The sequence below is a fragment of the Corvus kubaryi genome, unplaced genomic scaffold (genome assembly GCF_017639235.1).
Source record: "Corvus kubaryi isolate FWS band 111438036 unplaced genomic scaffold, C.kubaryi_AGA036_p1.0 split3-73, whole genome shotgun sequence".
In the NCBI taxonomy this organism is placed as follows: Eukaryota; Metazoa; Chordata; class Aves; order Passeriformes; family Corvidae; genus Corvus; species Corvus kubaryi.
Window position 1 is genome coordinate 14,499,128 of NW_024582091.1, and position 17,177 is coordinate 14,516,304.

The window sequence follows — 17,177 nt, forward strand, 5'->3', positions numbered from 1 at the left end:
AACGCCCCAGCACCCACTCCCTGCTTGCAATAACTGTACCCCTTGCAAGTCACTGGGAGAAGGAAAGGTGTATAACAATGTTTACATGATTACTTTTAGCCGCTGGTATCTTAAGGGTAGATTAAAATCATTCTCAGAGTTGAGAATAATATTGTTCCAAGGCCTAAGGAGCTACAGGAGTTTGAAAATAAGCTGGATATTACTTTTTCTTTAGTATTGGGCTCATCTGGAAGACAGTCAGCAAGTCTGACAATAGGAGACTGCAGTTTGCTACACTGAAATTGTATGGTTCTCATGGAGAGTATTTTGAGCAGCATCATTACCAGCACTCATCCTACAGTACGTGGCCAGGTATGCTTAGAATTTCATGGGGTTAATATCCATCCACACAGATCTTCAGGAGGAGACTTGTGCTCCTGCCTACAGGCATCTCACTACTGCCAAGATCTAGAAAACTGCATTTTCAAGTAAGACCATTTGTTAATGAAATGCAAAAATAGCTAAAAATTTGCTTCTTTTAGCTCTTGTTTCCCAGCGGGAAAGACAGCATAGAATTCTGTAATAGCTATCTAATGCCATGAAAAAACCAGCATCCAGATGTAGCAGGGTTATTTTTTAGTCTATCCAGTTTTCTATAAGACATTATCTTCCATCAACACCTTTTTTCAGTTTTTAGCAACATAATATTCTCTTTGCAGCTTGTTCAGCTCTCTTTCCAATGCTTAAATATGATTTCAAAAATAACTCTTTCAGTAACCACACAATAACATTTCAAGTCAGGTAATCAGAGTTTGACTTAAGGCAAATGGGTAATGAAATTATATCCAGTATTGTACAGTAACCAAAAATAAATTGAGAAGAGAGTCCTCTTGTAGGCTGTGGCTCAGCACCAAATATTGCTGCTCCCAGAGGAGGCTGGCAAGGATGGAAAACAATAGCTTTCCCTTCTCGTGCACCAATTTAATCCCAGAATGCTGAGGCTTTTCCATAGAGGCCACCTCAATACCTCCTACAGTAGGCTTCTGGGGAAGCAGTGGGGGAGAGGGTTTGACCTCAAGTGCCACTTTCAAGTTAAAATGGACATATAACTTACAGAAATAATTAGAGCTGAGTTTCTTCTAAGAATAATGCCTCCAATTAGTGAAAACATACTGACTGGAAAGAAATTTTCTGAAAAACAGAGCTAGGACTGTCAGGGAGTCTAAAAGGAAGCTGTACAATAACAGTAGCCAGTTCAGTGGAGAAAGAGAGGCCAGCTCCTCCCTTCCCATCCTCTGTTTAATTTGAAGTCAGGAATGACAGACAGGTTCAAAGGACTAAGGAGCAATTGAAACAATCTCAAGGAAGACTCTATAACAAATAAACCTACCATCCCGTCACCAGCACCCAGCATGAGACTGGAGGAGTTAAGATGAAAGAAACCCAATAATTTGTTACAACCTTACATAAGGCAAGAGAAAAAACCTCTATGAGGCTGAAACCTGCATCTGCCTTGTATCCATCCACATGCACAAGTAATGGATATATTCATCTCAATTTACTGTATTTTTCCATCAGATACACAGAGGGGAGGGCAAATAGTGCCTTCTTTTCATAAATCAGATATCACCCAGTAGCACAGGAAAAGCCTTGAAATATAGTGAAGTGCATTTGATTTCCAAATCTCTATTACAGTGGCAATAAAATTACAAAAAGTAGAGGCAGAAGTGCCTGTATGCAAATAAATGCCTAGTAAAATTGGAAGATTTTAAAATGTATTTCTAAAATGCAGAGCAATAAACCCATGCTCGCATTATCATCACCGCTCAGGCATTTAAAGATTTGCTAGACACATTCACCACGCCTGCATCCTGCTCCTTTTTTCCCCAGTGCAATCTCATTAAAAGAACAGCAGGATAACACTTCTGAAATGTTTGCGTAACTACGCAGGCAAATATGTTACTTTGGAATCTCAGGCTGATTTTTCCTAGTGTAAGTATTGTCCATCTCTTCTTTCTCATCTGTATTTTTAAGAGCATGGATAAGAAGGCAACACACACAGTGCATCTCATTCAGTTCCAAACCTAAAATTATAATATAAGAAAGTCACAATATAAAGCATACATCAGTACTGGAGCACAGTACAGATGGAGGCTGAGGGATTCTTCCAGTCCAGGCAACACCTGTGGAACAGGCTGCAGAGTAAACCAGGGGCCTTGCCCATAAGATTGGCAGACTTGCCAAAGAGCAAATGCTGAGGAGCAAATGCTGAGGAGTAAGATGGAAGAGAGAGGATGATGGCATTGTTAATAGCCCTTACCTGTGTTCCTGCTTTACAAAGGCTGTCCCCCTGCCAGGCTGAGGGAACTGGTGGGTGCTGGCCCAGTCTTGAGGTGGGTTCTTGGACCTGGATGACCCATGAAGTGCTCCACAACTTTTTGACCCTGTATGTCTCAGAAGATGATCATTAACTGATGCTTTGTTACTGTCTTGTTGAGTTTCAGAAAGAAGGGAGTGGGAACGAGAGGCAGAGTAAGCTTTGTGCCCTGGAATGGGCTGGCAGGTAGTTGAAGGGAGAGAGCATCCCCTACTCCTGCCAGCATAGCCAGGCAGTGTCCTTTTAACTGAGGCCAGAGCGTAATTATCAAGTGGTGGTCTGCCCACTAGGCTGCTCATTTCTGGCCAGTGCACTTGGGGACAGACACCTCTGCCAGACAGATGGACTTGTACAGACATAAAAATGACCTCAGCTGTGGAAGGGTGGCCGCTTTAATTTCCTTTGTGCTGTTGTTACTCCCTAGGAAAGGGATTTTCCCTCTGTCAACTTCTGAGTTGGGAGCCATGCCTGGAACCCTCGGAGGCTCTGTGAGTAGCACCCTCCTGACATACAGCACATTCTAATGGGTTCAGAAAGCTTCTCAGGGGACAGACAGTGCTTTTGTTTTACAAACAGGATGCAGGGGCATGGGCAAATGGCAGTCACATAGAAGTCCCCAATTCTCCTGATTTCTAATTTGCAGCTTTATCCAGCTCACTGTCTTCAGGCAGCTGTTGCTTTTAGTCTGTGCTGTGCCAGAGCCACCAAGCATGAAGGTCTTGAATGCCCAGCAAAAAAATAATCTGCAGCCCAGAGATCCCCCAGAGCTTTAAGCCATACAAGCTGAGCTCCTGATTCACCTGCTGGGAAACTTGCCAGTAATTGGTCTGCAGCACTTCATCTTGCTGCAAGATGATATCCCCATCAGCTTGGGATGTTACTGAATTCTTAATGATATTAAAGAATTTATATGATTAGTGCTATAATTTTTTGAATTTTTCTTTAACTTTCAGAAAAAAACACTTCTGCTACAGAGAACTTCATCATAACTGCCACAGGAAGGGAAATGAAAATGAGGATTAGCCAGCAGATAGCGTCTGTAGGTCGTATCTATGGATGAGGAAGGGAGCAGGGTCATTTTAATTCTAGAAGCAATTTGGTTGCTGAAGCTTGTCTCCATTTACATTTAAGTGGTTATTGCATCCTGCTTATGTACTTATGTTCATTGTGTAAGTTCATAGACAACTTTTACTCTTTTTTAGTCAAATACTTCTAGAACATTTTCCCTCTGTTCTCTGTCCCGTAACTTAAGCTTCAGCATTTCACATCAGTTCGGGAGACCTATTTTCTGCTGACTAGATTTTTTTTAGCTCTTTCTGCCACATCTTTTTCCACCTTTTCAAGAAAATGGTCAGCTTTCTTTTTAAAGGGTTCTGAAATCTTTCATGGGCATCCAAAAAAGGAGTTTTTCTCTTTGCAGTAAAAAAAGCATTAGAGGTTTTTTTCAGTCTTCTACAGGGCGAAGGTCTCAAAACAAATATAAAGTTATTTTCCTTAACAGACTTACAAGCTTAACATCAATGGTTTCTGTGTAACAGCTCTCACCGGAACAGATTTATATAATCCCTGTACCTCAAAAAGATACCTTGCAATTACACCAAATCTTTTTGTGAGAAACTCAGGAAGTTTTAGTGCATTGCTGAGAAGATAACATCTGTGATTTCCTACTGAGTTCTGAGATTTAAATCAATTAGCAGTAATTGGGACTGTTTACAGAGGCCTTCCAAGTGGAACAAGAATATGTTGGAATTTGAAATGAAATATTTAAGTTCCTGCACCAAGTGACCATCCTGCAAATTTTAAAAAATATTTTGACCAAATGCATTGGGTTTTTTAGTAATTTGTTTTTCTTAGCAGAAACTATTTCTAGTCTTTTAAACAAAACTAAAATCATAAGGTTTGGAAAAAAAAAGTGATTTTCATTTAATTTTTATGTTCTCAACTTCTCAACATGTAAATGATTGTGCTGCACTAAAATCACATGAACCCGAAAGAACATCAATTAATTAATTGGAACAAAACAGCTAAACTTACATGGAGTAGTCTTGAAAATTTTCTCCTGCATATTGAAGTAATGAAGCTACCACATCAAATTACACTCAAAAGTGCTGTGTGCAGTTTTCTTAAGGGATCAAAGGGATCACTGACAGCAGTAGTTAGTTGTGCAGAGTGTACTGCACAGTTTTAAACAAACCTGCTGATTTTTCAGTATGGAGAAGGTACTAAATCAAGAAGTTAACTGGGAATTTGCTGTGGCATTTCCCTGGCCATCTGGAAGCAAATTCCCCAATTACTCCCAAGCTACTGCACCACAAGGAGGGAAGGAGCAATATGCTCCCAAGCTTTTAATGGTTTGGGAGCTTTCCAAACCTTCAAATGAGAAAGGAAAGTGGATGGATTAGAGTCTTCAAGTTCCCAGTGTCTTTAAGTGGATTTACTAGTGCCAGCACTTCTGGAAGCTGTCTTCATGGAGGAGGCCTAAAGAAGATGCCAACCTGCTGCAGATGCCTCAGCACCTTCTCCCTTATGGGACAAGGAGCTCTGAGAAGTTGTGACACAGGGAAGCTGAGATGCAGTAGTGATGCTGAGGAGCAGATTCACCTCTGCAGTGAAGGGAATGCAAGACTGTGACTGTTGATATAAAAATGACTATTGCATATTAGAACTGAAGCAGAAAGGATTAGTACAAATGCTTATTTCCATATTGTTGTGTTGTCAGGGAAATCCATAACAAACACGAGCATTATTGGAGAAAGCCAATTCAACAGAGAAATGCTTTTAGAAAGTTGAAAGTCGATGGGAGACACAATTATATTTTATTCAGGTCAATAGGCACTTTCACTGAAGAGGACAATTATTGAATAGCAAACAAGAAGATGCAAAGCCATAATTACCCAGTAATGAACCAAGCCTGGAGCTGGCTTAGCAACTATAACCCGGGAACAACCTCATCAGCCATCTGCCAGTAACTTTTTAAAGCTAAATAAATGTTTACCTGAAGAAACACGGGAGCAGTCCGTGGTGTGGATGTGCACACAACACAACTTCTTTGTGGGTACACGCCTGAATTTTTGCTCTGTGTCCCCTTTGCAAGTCTCCTTCCCAGAGGTCAGGGACATGGGGGCTGAGAAAGTCACTGATCTCCACAATGCCCTTGCAAAAGATACAGGGCTGACCACTGACAGGCTATAGCAGAGCCACCATCCAGACCTTTCTTGTTGTTGCCACCCAAGATGTTTTCACAGCTTCTTCTCACAATCATGTTTACTCCTCTTCCAAAGACAGGAGCCTGCTTGGTTGCCTTTTCCCCAAATCTTCAGACAGATGCCCTCCCTCAACTGGATATTATGTGTCCTGTTTCTCCCCTCCCCTTCAGCCCTCTGTGTCCTCTGGCCATCCCCCAGCACCCTTGCCTCTTCACCCAGGACTTTGCACTTCCCTGTGTTGAACCTCACGATGTTCCTGTCAGCCCACTTCTCCAGCCTGTCCAGGTCCTTCCAGATGGTGGCACCAACACTTGGCATATCAGCCACTCCACCCACTTTTGTGTCATCTTTATGCCCCTGACCCACCTCACCTGCTGGGGGAGCCAAAGTTGGGGTCCAGCCCGGAGTCCCACTCCCAGCTCTGCCATGGGGAGCAGCCAGGTTCCAGCAAGACCACATCTGCTGCTCAGGCTGTCTCCAAGCAGCACCCCAGTGCAGAGATGGAGGGAGGAGCCTGTGCTCCAGAAGGCCATGTCCCTGGCCCACCAGGGACCTGAGAGCCATTACTTACTTTGCCTTGTGTAACTTGAACCACTTTAATCCTGCCTGCCCTGCACAGCAAATGGATGAAAGTTGTTTGTGCAATTATCTTTCCAGAACCTAATTCTGCAGAACATGGTTCTAATCTACATCGTGTCTCCTTTCCACCGCTCTGACATTGCAAACAGGAACAGGCACTTAAATCCACTTCAACAACCTTTGATCCAGAAAATATAGTAAAGCAAGTGAAAATTACTCTTACAGCCTTCCAGAAGTCTGTATTTCCTTTAATTACAGTTGTTCCTTGTTCTTTCTTCTCACACATTACTTTTGTGACTTTTTTCATCCTAGCCAATCTCATATCACTCTCCACAAGCTTTCTGCTTATAAGGCAGGTGATGCAAATAAATGCATCCTTCCAAAATTTGTCACAGTCAAATTCCTTCACTATGTTTTCCATTTCAAGCCCAAAATACCTCGAACTTGAGTAGCTGAGTCTGTGATGATTATGGTGATGACAGACCAGAACAACTGATATATTTTTTTTGTCCTGACATCTCATTCCATTCTGATTTAAGAAAGGCATTCAAATTGCCTTGAAATATATACTTTGATATTCCAGCTTCATTGTCTTTACATTAATATAGTAATACTGAAATGCTTTACAATAATTTCTAAGTCTTTATTTTCTATTGAACAACATGGGCCTCATATTAAACAGCATCAAGTGTATTTGAAAGACGAAAGGTGACAGAACTGGTAATTACCTCATTTCTCATTAAAGATGACTTAGTACCCCAGGGACCTATATTAGAATAAATATTCTATCTCCTGTTTATTAACCTTTGTTCTTGAAAATGGTGAATGAGTGCTGATAAAACTATCATAATTGTGACTGCCTCAGGAGCTGCCACCCAGTCTCTAATACAATTTGGAGTCACCTTACCAAAAACAAATAGAACTTGACTGTATTATGCTCCAGACTATCTCTGTTTCTGACAAGTCCTTTGAACCTAAATATACAGACAATATCAGCTGATGTTTCACCAGCTAATATGAGGGGAATGTACTAACTCTTGCATAGTTTTATATATGCTAAGATAGCATACATAACTTAAATAGCATACATACATATGGCATATATAAGATTTATAGCATATGTAAGATATATATGCTGTAGTGAACCAAGTGCAGAAATACATGGAGCCCCTAAGTTCCCTTGGGTAATGTTTAGTTTGGAGGGTAAACTCTCTTTCGTTACGGAACACAAGCTTTCCTATGCTGTACGAGAACTGTCATATGTCTTGCTTCCAACAGAAGCCAGAACACGTTGCTTCCAAAGGAAGTTCCTAAAATCCTAAATTTGGCTGCTATAGAGCAACTTATTCGCTCATAACCAAGTCATATGTCCTGAAGCAGAGTTTATACTGCTTCAGTAACAGATCACTTAAAATCTGCCAATTTTCCTTCAATACCAGCACCAATAAAGTATTGTTATTTCAACTGCAGAACCTTTAAAGAAACAGAACAAACAACGAGTAAATAAAATAAGCATTGATTTAATAACAAATCAGGACTGTGCCTTGATGGAGAACAGTCAGTTGTGGAGTATCTGAGTGCTATCATGTAATTTTGGGCAAGTTTGGTAGGACTAAGTTGAGTATGTATAAGAAATAAGGTAACTGAAATCAAGAGGACTACACTTTTAATTGGCTCAGTAACCATACTTAAAGTGAAGTAACTCAGTAGGATTTATTACCCTTGTGCATATTAATATTTTCAGGCTCAGTGACTAGGCAAGTTTGGCCTTCATAGTTCTACCACATACTACTTTACATAAAACTTCAAAATTTTTTTCAACCCAAAAAAAGTAACACATTTGATATCCTGTAAGGATTTCAACACCATCAAAAAGATTTAGGGCTGAATTCAAACATCCTGCTATGGATGCCTGTCATGGACACTGAAATTATTTTAGTCACTGCCTGTCTAATATGCCATGACCATGGACACCAGACAGTGGATGTTCTGAATCACTCAAGTTTCTAAACAGTACATGGAGGTGGGGATAGAATATGGTTCTCTAATGCTCAGCCTCTACCAACACTAATGGATCTGGGCAACAGCAAGTTTTCACTGGCACTAAAAAATCTCTGGAGAAAAAAAATCTGGCATTTATACAGCCTCTTTATTTTTTGCTATAAAGATCCCCAAGAATGATGACAACCATTTTTGATAAGAACTGGAAGATATATTTAAAAGTCAGCTACACTGATTGCTTTTTTACCTTTTAACTTCCCTGCCTGATGGTCACACTGACAGGTTTGACAGTTTATTTAGTGGGGATTGGTATTAATATCATCTTGGCTAGACATTTGACACTTACTTCACCTTATTATTTTCCTATGCATCTCCTCCAAGGGCTGATACATTTCTAATAACATTTGTTGCTAGTAGAACCCACTGGAGCACAAAATGACAGATGAGAATATGAAGACTTCTAGCTATCTGTTATCAAGCTCAGTACTCACGAGTGATACGGGAAGGCACGCCACGGGCAGGCAACCAGGACATTTGCTAAAGTTCCTCAAAATTATACATGTTATTGAGTTTGGAAGGGAGTGCTCAGCTGCCCTAGTTTACTTAGTAACTGAAGATTACACAATGTGAGTCAAAACACAATCAGTCCTACATTTCTCTGCTTGGGAGCCCTGGCCAGTTATTTAAGACTGCAGAATCTCAGTTTTACTGTATATGACAGGTATGCAACTGAAATGTGCTCAGTATGATTTCAAGTGAAAAAAAAAATACAGTGGGAAATACATGACAAGAGAAGAAAGCCCGTGTCTCACCTTTTATAGATGAGCATTTCAGCTATGGGCTAAAGAGTCTTTACCAAGTTCAGGGTTCATTTTGCAGTTCCGTGAGATGTTGAGTGAGCAGCTTTGACAGGTGAGATCATAAATGGTGCAACCGGGTCCGTCCAGTCATTGATACTCAAGGAACAAGGTCCTGCTCTTCAGCACCTGCGTCTTCCTTTTTTCTCCCCTTCCAGGAGAAATTAAAGCAACAAAACCAAGGTGAATGTCTCCTGCTTTGTGAATTGTAGCAGTGTGCTGTGTGGTTAGAAAGCCATCACAGCTGGCATGGAGAAGAGGGCAGGACTACATGGCTGGCACTGAGTCTTTAGATGACACCACTAGGCAGAGTTCTGTCTCAGACACCCCATCCTGGCCATGAGTCTATTCACAACACACTGATGGTCAGATCTCCTCAGGCAAAGGTAGGATCTGAATCTGTGCTTCCTGCAGCCCAGGTAAGTGTCCTGCCCACTTGGTCAGCATTTAAAACTGGGACTTTCATTTCTCCACTCCTGTTAAGAAGTAAGCCTAATGTTCACTACCACTTTCTTTAAGAAAAAAAAAGCAAAAAAAAAAGCAAAAAAAAAAAAAAAAAAAGCACAGCACTTAACTCTGGGAAAGGATTCTGAGTTGCTAAGACACAGGAGCCTCTCTCCTAAGCACCTCCTGCTTTACCAGCTTAGGTGGCTGCTTGCATTTTTCCCATCCCTGTAACCCCCAGGGATGCAGCCCAGTGGGGCTGTGCACAATGAGGGTTTGATAATTCCACGGGGCTGCTCCACCAGTCCCACATGCTGCAGCATTTCACTTTCATTTGTCAAGCTTGCTTTCAGTGTGCCCTCAGCCTTAAAATGGTTGCTAGGGAGTCTGCTTTTTGCTTGGGAAAACAAAAAGAGGAATGTGAGAAAAACTGGGCAAGTACTTAGGTGCATGCATTATTACATCTGTGCCTTTGTTGCCTTGCTTTGGAGATGGCAGCAGTAATTCCCCTTGCTGCTTTACGACTTAAAAGTCAAAGTAAGATGCTAGCAAACGTTCTGACATAATTGCTGGTAAACTGCTTGTACCCCCAGCAAAGCAGGAGCTGCTCATGAACAAAGAAAGAACTGGAGAAAAGTAAGCTCACTCCTACCATGGGTGCTCACTCTTACAAAGAGGAATAAAAACACAGCATGATTCAAGTGCATGGGTAACAAGTTCCCACAGGATCACCGAGATTCAGGTATGCTCACCAGCATCCTGCCAAGAGCCCTCATTGTGGGAAGAAGTGGCTTCACCTCCTCACCTCTAGGCAACCACATCCCCAGTTGCCTATTAGGGCTGTGGCAGCCTTCAGCAAGGAACATCTTGCTTTAAATCAAGTACTTTAACTCCATCTGAGCAAAATCCAAGTGGGAACATTTATTTACAGTACTCCAAATAAACACTGCAGTAACAAGGGTTTTAAGGCATAATAAAGAAGGCTATAATCAGCCTACTTACAAATAAAAATATAAAAGCTCCTTTTTACTCTATATCCCTTTTATTTGCTGCAGGTAGTCTTCTGACATGTCAGGGGCACTGTCTCCCTGTATGCCATGTGTCACAGGCTGCACTTGTCAGAGAAAAACCTTTCCTCCACACCACCACCTGTAACTAATCTTCTTTCCAGGGGCTTTGAGCAGATTTATTTTTTCCTCTAGAAACTTTCTGTCTTTCTATCTGAAACTTACTTCCTTTTAACTTACTCAGCAGATGATCTTGACACTTCTCCAGTTAAATTAAGAAGTCTCACTTTTCTGGAGATGCAAATGTCACTTTGTCAGAGCAGCTGTCATCCCCTGTACTTTACTAGCCAACAAGCACCTTCTTGACTGAGTGCCACTTTACCTGCTGAACCTCTCCTTCCCTGCTATGGTGACTCAATTGCTTTTCCTATGAAAGTGTCTCCAGGCACTGAAGTTTGAATTTAAAATGAGCTAGAACATTCATAAATACCCTTGGCACAAACATCCAATGCAACAAGTGAACACAGTCATTATCATCTCTTGAATGAGATGGTAATGCTGGGCTTAAGGCAAATGAAGGAGACAGAGAGGAAAGACTTTCTTCTAAACATGCCATGAAAATATCACAGAGCATTGGCAACAGAACAGCCTTTGGCACCTGTAACAGATATTTTCCTGAAAAATGTCATATTTTCAATCCACATTAACTCTCTGTGGAACAAGAGGCAAATACAAATAGCAATTGAAGGTAAAAGTCCAAGCTATTTTGTATGTACACTTGAATAAGGGTCAATTTTATTTCAAGAGTCAGTCTCAGGATGACCTGTTTCCTTTAAGACATTCTATATGTTTCTGGATGGGAGGACAAGGAATGACAGCAGAGCTGACAGCTCTATTAGCTGCAGAAACAGGCAGGCGAAAGCTGTTGTATCATCTCTGAATAATGAGATGGATTTCAGAGTGCAGCCCAGATTCTTGCAGGACAAACCACGATGTGACATGTTAGCGGTAGATGAAGCAACACAACCTGAGGAATTCTTTTATATCCAGGGCCTTTACTAACATACCTACTATAGATAGTGCAAAAAAGGCAGGACAAGTCCTGAATAAGAGCTCCAGGGTCAGCAGAAAGCAGATTTCAGTGACCTGCAAAAGGCTTCCTGGGCAAACTTTTAAGCGAGGGTGTAGTCATCCCATTGTTTTCCCCTGGCAGCACTCCAGTCTAATGTCTCTAAGGCCAGGTTGTTTATTTCTCACCTTTCCATTCCCACTTGCAGCACAGCTGTGTGGTCTGGAGTTAATGGCTCTAGTGGTGCAGGGAGAGATTTTGGCCCAGGTTCTACTCCAGAATCCTTCCTTTGACTCTTTACAATCAAGCAAGACAAGACAGAAGTCCCAGGCAGGAGCCAGGCTGTGTTCCTATATCCTGGCATGCTGCAGGGATGGGGGCAAGTCTATGTGTAGGCATTAGTGTGTGATGATCAAGTGCAGTTACACTGCAGAGTCCAAGTCAAGGCTGGTGTTTGCCCACAGCCAGGAAGCTCTCTGTTTGGGAGTTTGGGAATTACTGATATTCAGTGCATTCAAACCAATGTAGTTTTACTCCTATTAACATGCACTTGAATCATAACAAGCAATGCAGACATGGGCTGCTGCTAGGCTTGGCTAAAACATCAGCAGTTGCTCTTTTCTGTTTCTTCTTGCTCCTTCAGCTGTTATAGAAACGTGCTTCTTCCAAGTTCTTCCAGAGAAATGCTTAACTGAAGAAATTCCTTTCCTCATCTTCCCTTTTTTTCCCTGTGAAAATAATTGTAAATAAAGATTGAAGAGAAAGGGGAAAAAAATTTTAGAAGTAACAAAACCCCAAATAATTTTTGTTTCCATCCTGAGGTGGTATTGAAAACATGATTTACTGGGAGGGGGAAAGAATAGTCAAGAGAATTAACATATTCCAATAGATATTTAGGCTACTAGTTTTGTGGAAAAACTGGGAGGTTTTTGGGGAAAGGTTTTAAACCTCTTTTTATTATGTATTTAATAGATGGCAAAAGTCAAGAAGGGATCAGAAAAAGGCTTCCTATTAGGTGCAAGCCCAGGGACAGACACACAATAGGCGTGGGGACAATATTTTCTGCCATATTCCTAACGCAGATCCTTGTCGGTGCTGCAAGAGAGTGAGAATCCTTGTGGGATTCTTTACATTTTTTCATGTAACATCGCTCAGCAGCTGTTCTCTCCCTGCATTAACGCAATTCCCAACATATTAAATAATAATAAAAAAATTATTTTCATTGTTTAGCTTATAACTTAAGTCCAAAAGACACAGAAAGGTCTTCATTTGTGAAACAGGGAAAATAAATTTAATGGGGAAGCAGGAGGGGCTACTGGTTACCTTTAAACTACTCTCTTATTGGATGTACTAAATATATTCCTCAAACTTACTTTGAGATGGAGAGTACTGGAATTGCTGTACCTCTGCAGAGAGAGAAGTGCAAAAAAATTGGATGTCAGCCTGGGAAGAGCAGATACGGAAAGTGTTCCATGGGACTAGAGAGTGACAAGAAATTCAGAAGCTGCAAGGCATTAATGAGGTGCATTGATTTAATTAGCCAGCATAACATCATTTATCATGGCATCCACAAGAGACGTGCCCATAACAGTGACTGCTTGAAGGTCACACTCACATGTAACATTTCTCCTGCACCACAAAAATGTCTGCCTGTAAAGTCCTGTTCTACCCAGGCTTGGAAAGAAGTCACTGAAAGACCATTTTCCACATGAATAACAAAGTGATATCTGTTGTAATCAGGTCCAGTCAACTCCTTAAAAATGTGCAGTGTTTATTGGACTTAAATGTGGGAAGTAAACAGTAAGGACTAATTTTAAGAGTGTTATCTGTAATAGAGTCAGAATCATCAAGTTTTGGGACATTTCATGGTTTTATAAGAGCACGTCCATGCCTGTCAGTCTTTTCTGCCTACTGCGTCTGCTTGTTCATTATTCAGGAAAGAACTTCAATAATGATGAGGCTCTGAAAGAATTCTCAGTAGCAAAAAGTTTCATAAGGGCTCATTTATGGTCTCAGCTACATAGGGGTAAGACTCAAGTACCCTGATGAAGTGAAGAGAGTTCCTGGGGACACATGCTAGCATAAATGGGGGCTTAATTTGGCCCTAAATTAGAAACCATTTGTCGTCTGGGAGCTCAGATATCCAACAGCATTCACTGCTGCGCCTCTGACACCAGAGAGTTTTCCAATTGGAATTTCTTTACATTAGTAAGGAAATTATTAATATTTTTTATTAAGTTTTTAAAGTAATTTTCTTTTTCATTTTCTGACTTACAAAGCATTTTACAAACACTTATAAAATGTTTTGCAAGTATTTATATTTGTTTCAGTTTTAAAGCAGTGCGTGGGTCTGTTAACCTTTCCTAAGCAGGTGTTTCTTTAACTGAAACTCCTGTTTTTAAAAAGGCATAATAGGATCCATGTTGATTAATTCCCTCATCCACATTCCCACCAGAAAGAACTAGAAAGGAATCCCCAGGAGCATATACCTTCCATACCTGCTATGTGCTGGCCTGGAAGCTCAGCTTCACCCCCAACCACATGAACCCTCAACCAGGGGGATTTCAGGTAGAGTGCAAGAACTCCAAATTTTGCAAGGCAAAAGCCCTCTTGCATTTCATGGGGTGGGAAAGTGTTCAGCACTGATACCTACACAAGTGACAATCAGTGTGGGGTTGGACTTGGCTGCAGGGACTTCTGCTTGTGCATCTTCTGGATGCCTGTGTTGAACAAGGATGTTGGAAATTAGAACCCGCTCACAACTTTTTCAGTGAGTCTGCTTCTGCTGTATTTAAACTGCCTTTGCATTGGTCTCACAGAAGAGCCTGTCTGAGGGATTTTTTCTGTTGCAGAGAGAAAGGGGCGTTATGTTGTTCTGGCTCTGTTATGTGCAAAACATGAGCTGAAATCCAGTTCTATTTCTTCACCCTTCATCTCCTTCACCCCTTGCTTGTTACCTTTTACAGTTTCCTTCGGGGTAATTTAAAACATATTATTTTTAAATTTAGCACAGTACTAAAGGACAATTTCTAGCACAAAATGGCCAAAGTAATTGCCCAGAGAAGCTGGTGTTGCTTTCAGAGGTTAGAGGGCTATGTTCCTGCTGACAAAAGAGATACAGGCTGCACAGACATCAGAGTATTTGCATGGTACATGAACAGCATGAAAGGAAAGAGCCAGGACAGTAGGGGTTTAGTAAGAATGTGGGCAGTCATCAGGGCTCACTGGAAGAGTTCAGCTTTTACCTTTCTACCCTGTTTGATGTATTTGCAGTTGGACCATGCCTTAGTCTTCAAGTGCTATTTCTCTTGTGGAGTACCAAGTAGCAAGGCAGCATCAGCAAACAAGTGAAATTTTGTCAGATACCATCTATATGAAGGACAGAACCTTTCTCTGCCTTCACCTCTGTTAAACCTTCCTAAATTACATACCCTTCCTAATGACCTGTAGGATGTTCAGCCCAGCCAAAATGATGAAACTCAGATTATACAAATATAGCACATACTTGAGAAGTCACCTCTTTATGCTTCCGTTGGTGGCAACAAGGGAGACAGCATCCCTCCTAGGTCTTAGCAGCTGCCTGTAAAAGAAGGGACACCCCTGACAATTTATCTGAGCATCTGAAGCGCTGCTTTTCCACTTTGGAAAAGGGGTCTAGAACACCTTGCAAAGACAGGACTGCCCCCACTTTTGCAAGGCAAATGTTAGATCTGGGTGTTAGACTGGAGTTACACCTAACCCATGCTCCTTTACAAGAGGCAGGAAATTCCAAATCTGTGATCAAAGCAACATACATACTGCGTACCCCCTTTAATTTTTGTTTTTAAAACGGACGGATTAGGACAAAACAAGCAGCACATGTTTTAAGAAGACTGGATATTACATTAATGAAAACTCTGTGAGAGTATAAATATGTTGCTGCAGTTTAACAAAAAGCAGAATTTCCTAGACTTGCATGAACTATTGGCCCACTGGCTAAAAGAGACCTGCAGTCTTTTTGCTGAAGAAGCCCAGCTATTCTGCTGATCTCAACAAAAGAACAATTGCAATGACAATAAACACCCTGGGATCTTGAAAATCACAAGAAGATATCAGCTGCTGTTAAACAGCACAGAAATAAAACAGTAGTGAAACTAATAAATACATACAAACAGGTTTATGGTGTCCTCTTTAGAAACATTATCCTATGAGTTAAAGATCTGAAGATTTAGCTTTTAACAGCTCTGGAATACAAGGAACCCATACAAGTACTTGCCTATCTCTCCTGTGTAAGTGCTTCACTTCTTGTTCCTGGCTACATAAATCAAAGGCAGGGTAAACACATTACAAGTTAAGAGAAGGAAATAATATGATCTCCTAGCAGACACTGGGAGCAACAGCTTTTCACTTATGTGTCAAAATGCTACACAACTATTAGTCTGGAACAAGATACGCCTTCTTTTAGAAACAGTCTGTAGCAAATCCATATTTCATCTACTAAATCCTTGACTGCTTAGCCTAACACTCACAGTCTTTTAACAGGTTTCTCCTCATGATATCTCTTTCAAGACTAGACTGTGCTTTTCTCTCATTTCGTAGGCACGGATGAAAGACAGAGCTATAGACAGGTACAGATGCACAAAGAGGAACTAAGTGTCCAAATCCCAGAGTGCCAGCCACAAAGCCCCGGGATATCCAGTTACACTGGGCAAAAGCCATAGCGCTGAGAGACGGAAAAAAATCTCCATTCTGATATAATTTGACAGTGAAGAAGGGTGGACAGAGTCCGCATAGATGCTCCTGATTTATAAAAACTACCTCAGGATAGTGGATACACCTGAAAGTGGGAGGAAAACGGATAATACAACATTGACCACACTGTCCATATTTTGTGCTCACAAATCAGTTTTCTTTTGACAAGACTCATTTTTCACAGCAGTATCTTTGTCTCCAAGCCTTTGCCAAACAGTTATAACTCCATCAGTGCATTTGGGGATACATTTAACAAAATTGTCTTTTGCAGAAGTGAGATGATACCAAAGCAATGTAATTCTGAAAAACAAAAACACAGAGGGAAGGATAAAAGCTATCTTGAAAAACTAGTGAATATGGCCCTCAATTTCCTAATAAAATGCCCCAGTGCATTGTTGCTCAGCTATTATTCTCTTTATGAATTACAGGAAAATAAAATTACCATAATTTTGCAATGTGTGCAACATCATTTCATTACAATGAAAAGAAGACAAAATTGTGCTTTATTATCACCAAATTATGTCAGTATTAAGACTGCTTTAATGTGACCTTTGATCTTGAATTCTTCATGAAATCAGATGCACAAGATACTATTAATTGACATAACGAGCCTGGTCTCTGAAGCTGTTTCAAAGGCTGTGTCTAAACCCATGACAATCTCAGAATTCCTTAATGCTGTCCTCTAAATAATCAAAACCATTTTCATATACATCATCAAACACTTACACCTGTGCTTAGATTATGTGACTAAAACTTCAAGGCACAAAATATCAAATGTAAATGTGCATGTGTCCCTTTGTGCATTACTGTATCATCTTTGATTAGGGGATCATATTCAATTAATAACTAATAATAGCTTGGGTTACCTTCTGCAGCTGTACATATGGCATCCCTGTGTGTTTGTTGTGCATGCATGAGGGTAATAAA

General features: G+C 40.8%; 1 protein-coding gene across 3 annotated transcripts in view; it reads right to left on the reverse strand.

Annotated features, from left to right (window-relative positions):
• The window catches only part of UBE3D (ubiquitin protein ligase E3D), a 164,325-nt gene that overhangs the window by 56,540 nt on the left and 90,608 nt on the right, over positions 1–17,177 (reverse strand). The window contains exon 10 of one of the 3 annotated variants that reach the window (XM_042016463.1): positions 7,646–12,247. The exons of 1 other annotated variant lie outside the window; for it this stretch is intronic. In XM_042016463.1, the coding sequence (XP_041872397.1) occupies positions 12,116–12,247 (132 nt within the window). In that variant the 3' untranslated portion in view covers positions 7,646–12,115. Of the gene's footprint in view, positions 1–7,645; positions 12,248–13,820; positions 15,100–17,177 lie in introns of those variants that run through there. One more of the 3 variants, XM_042016465.1, reaches the window with a different exon arrangement.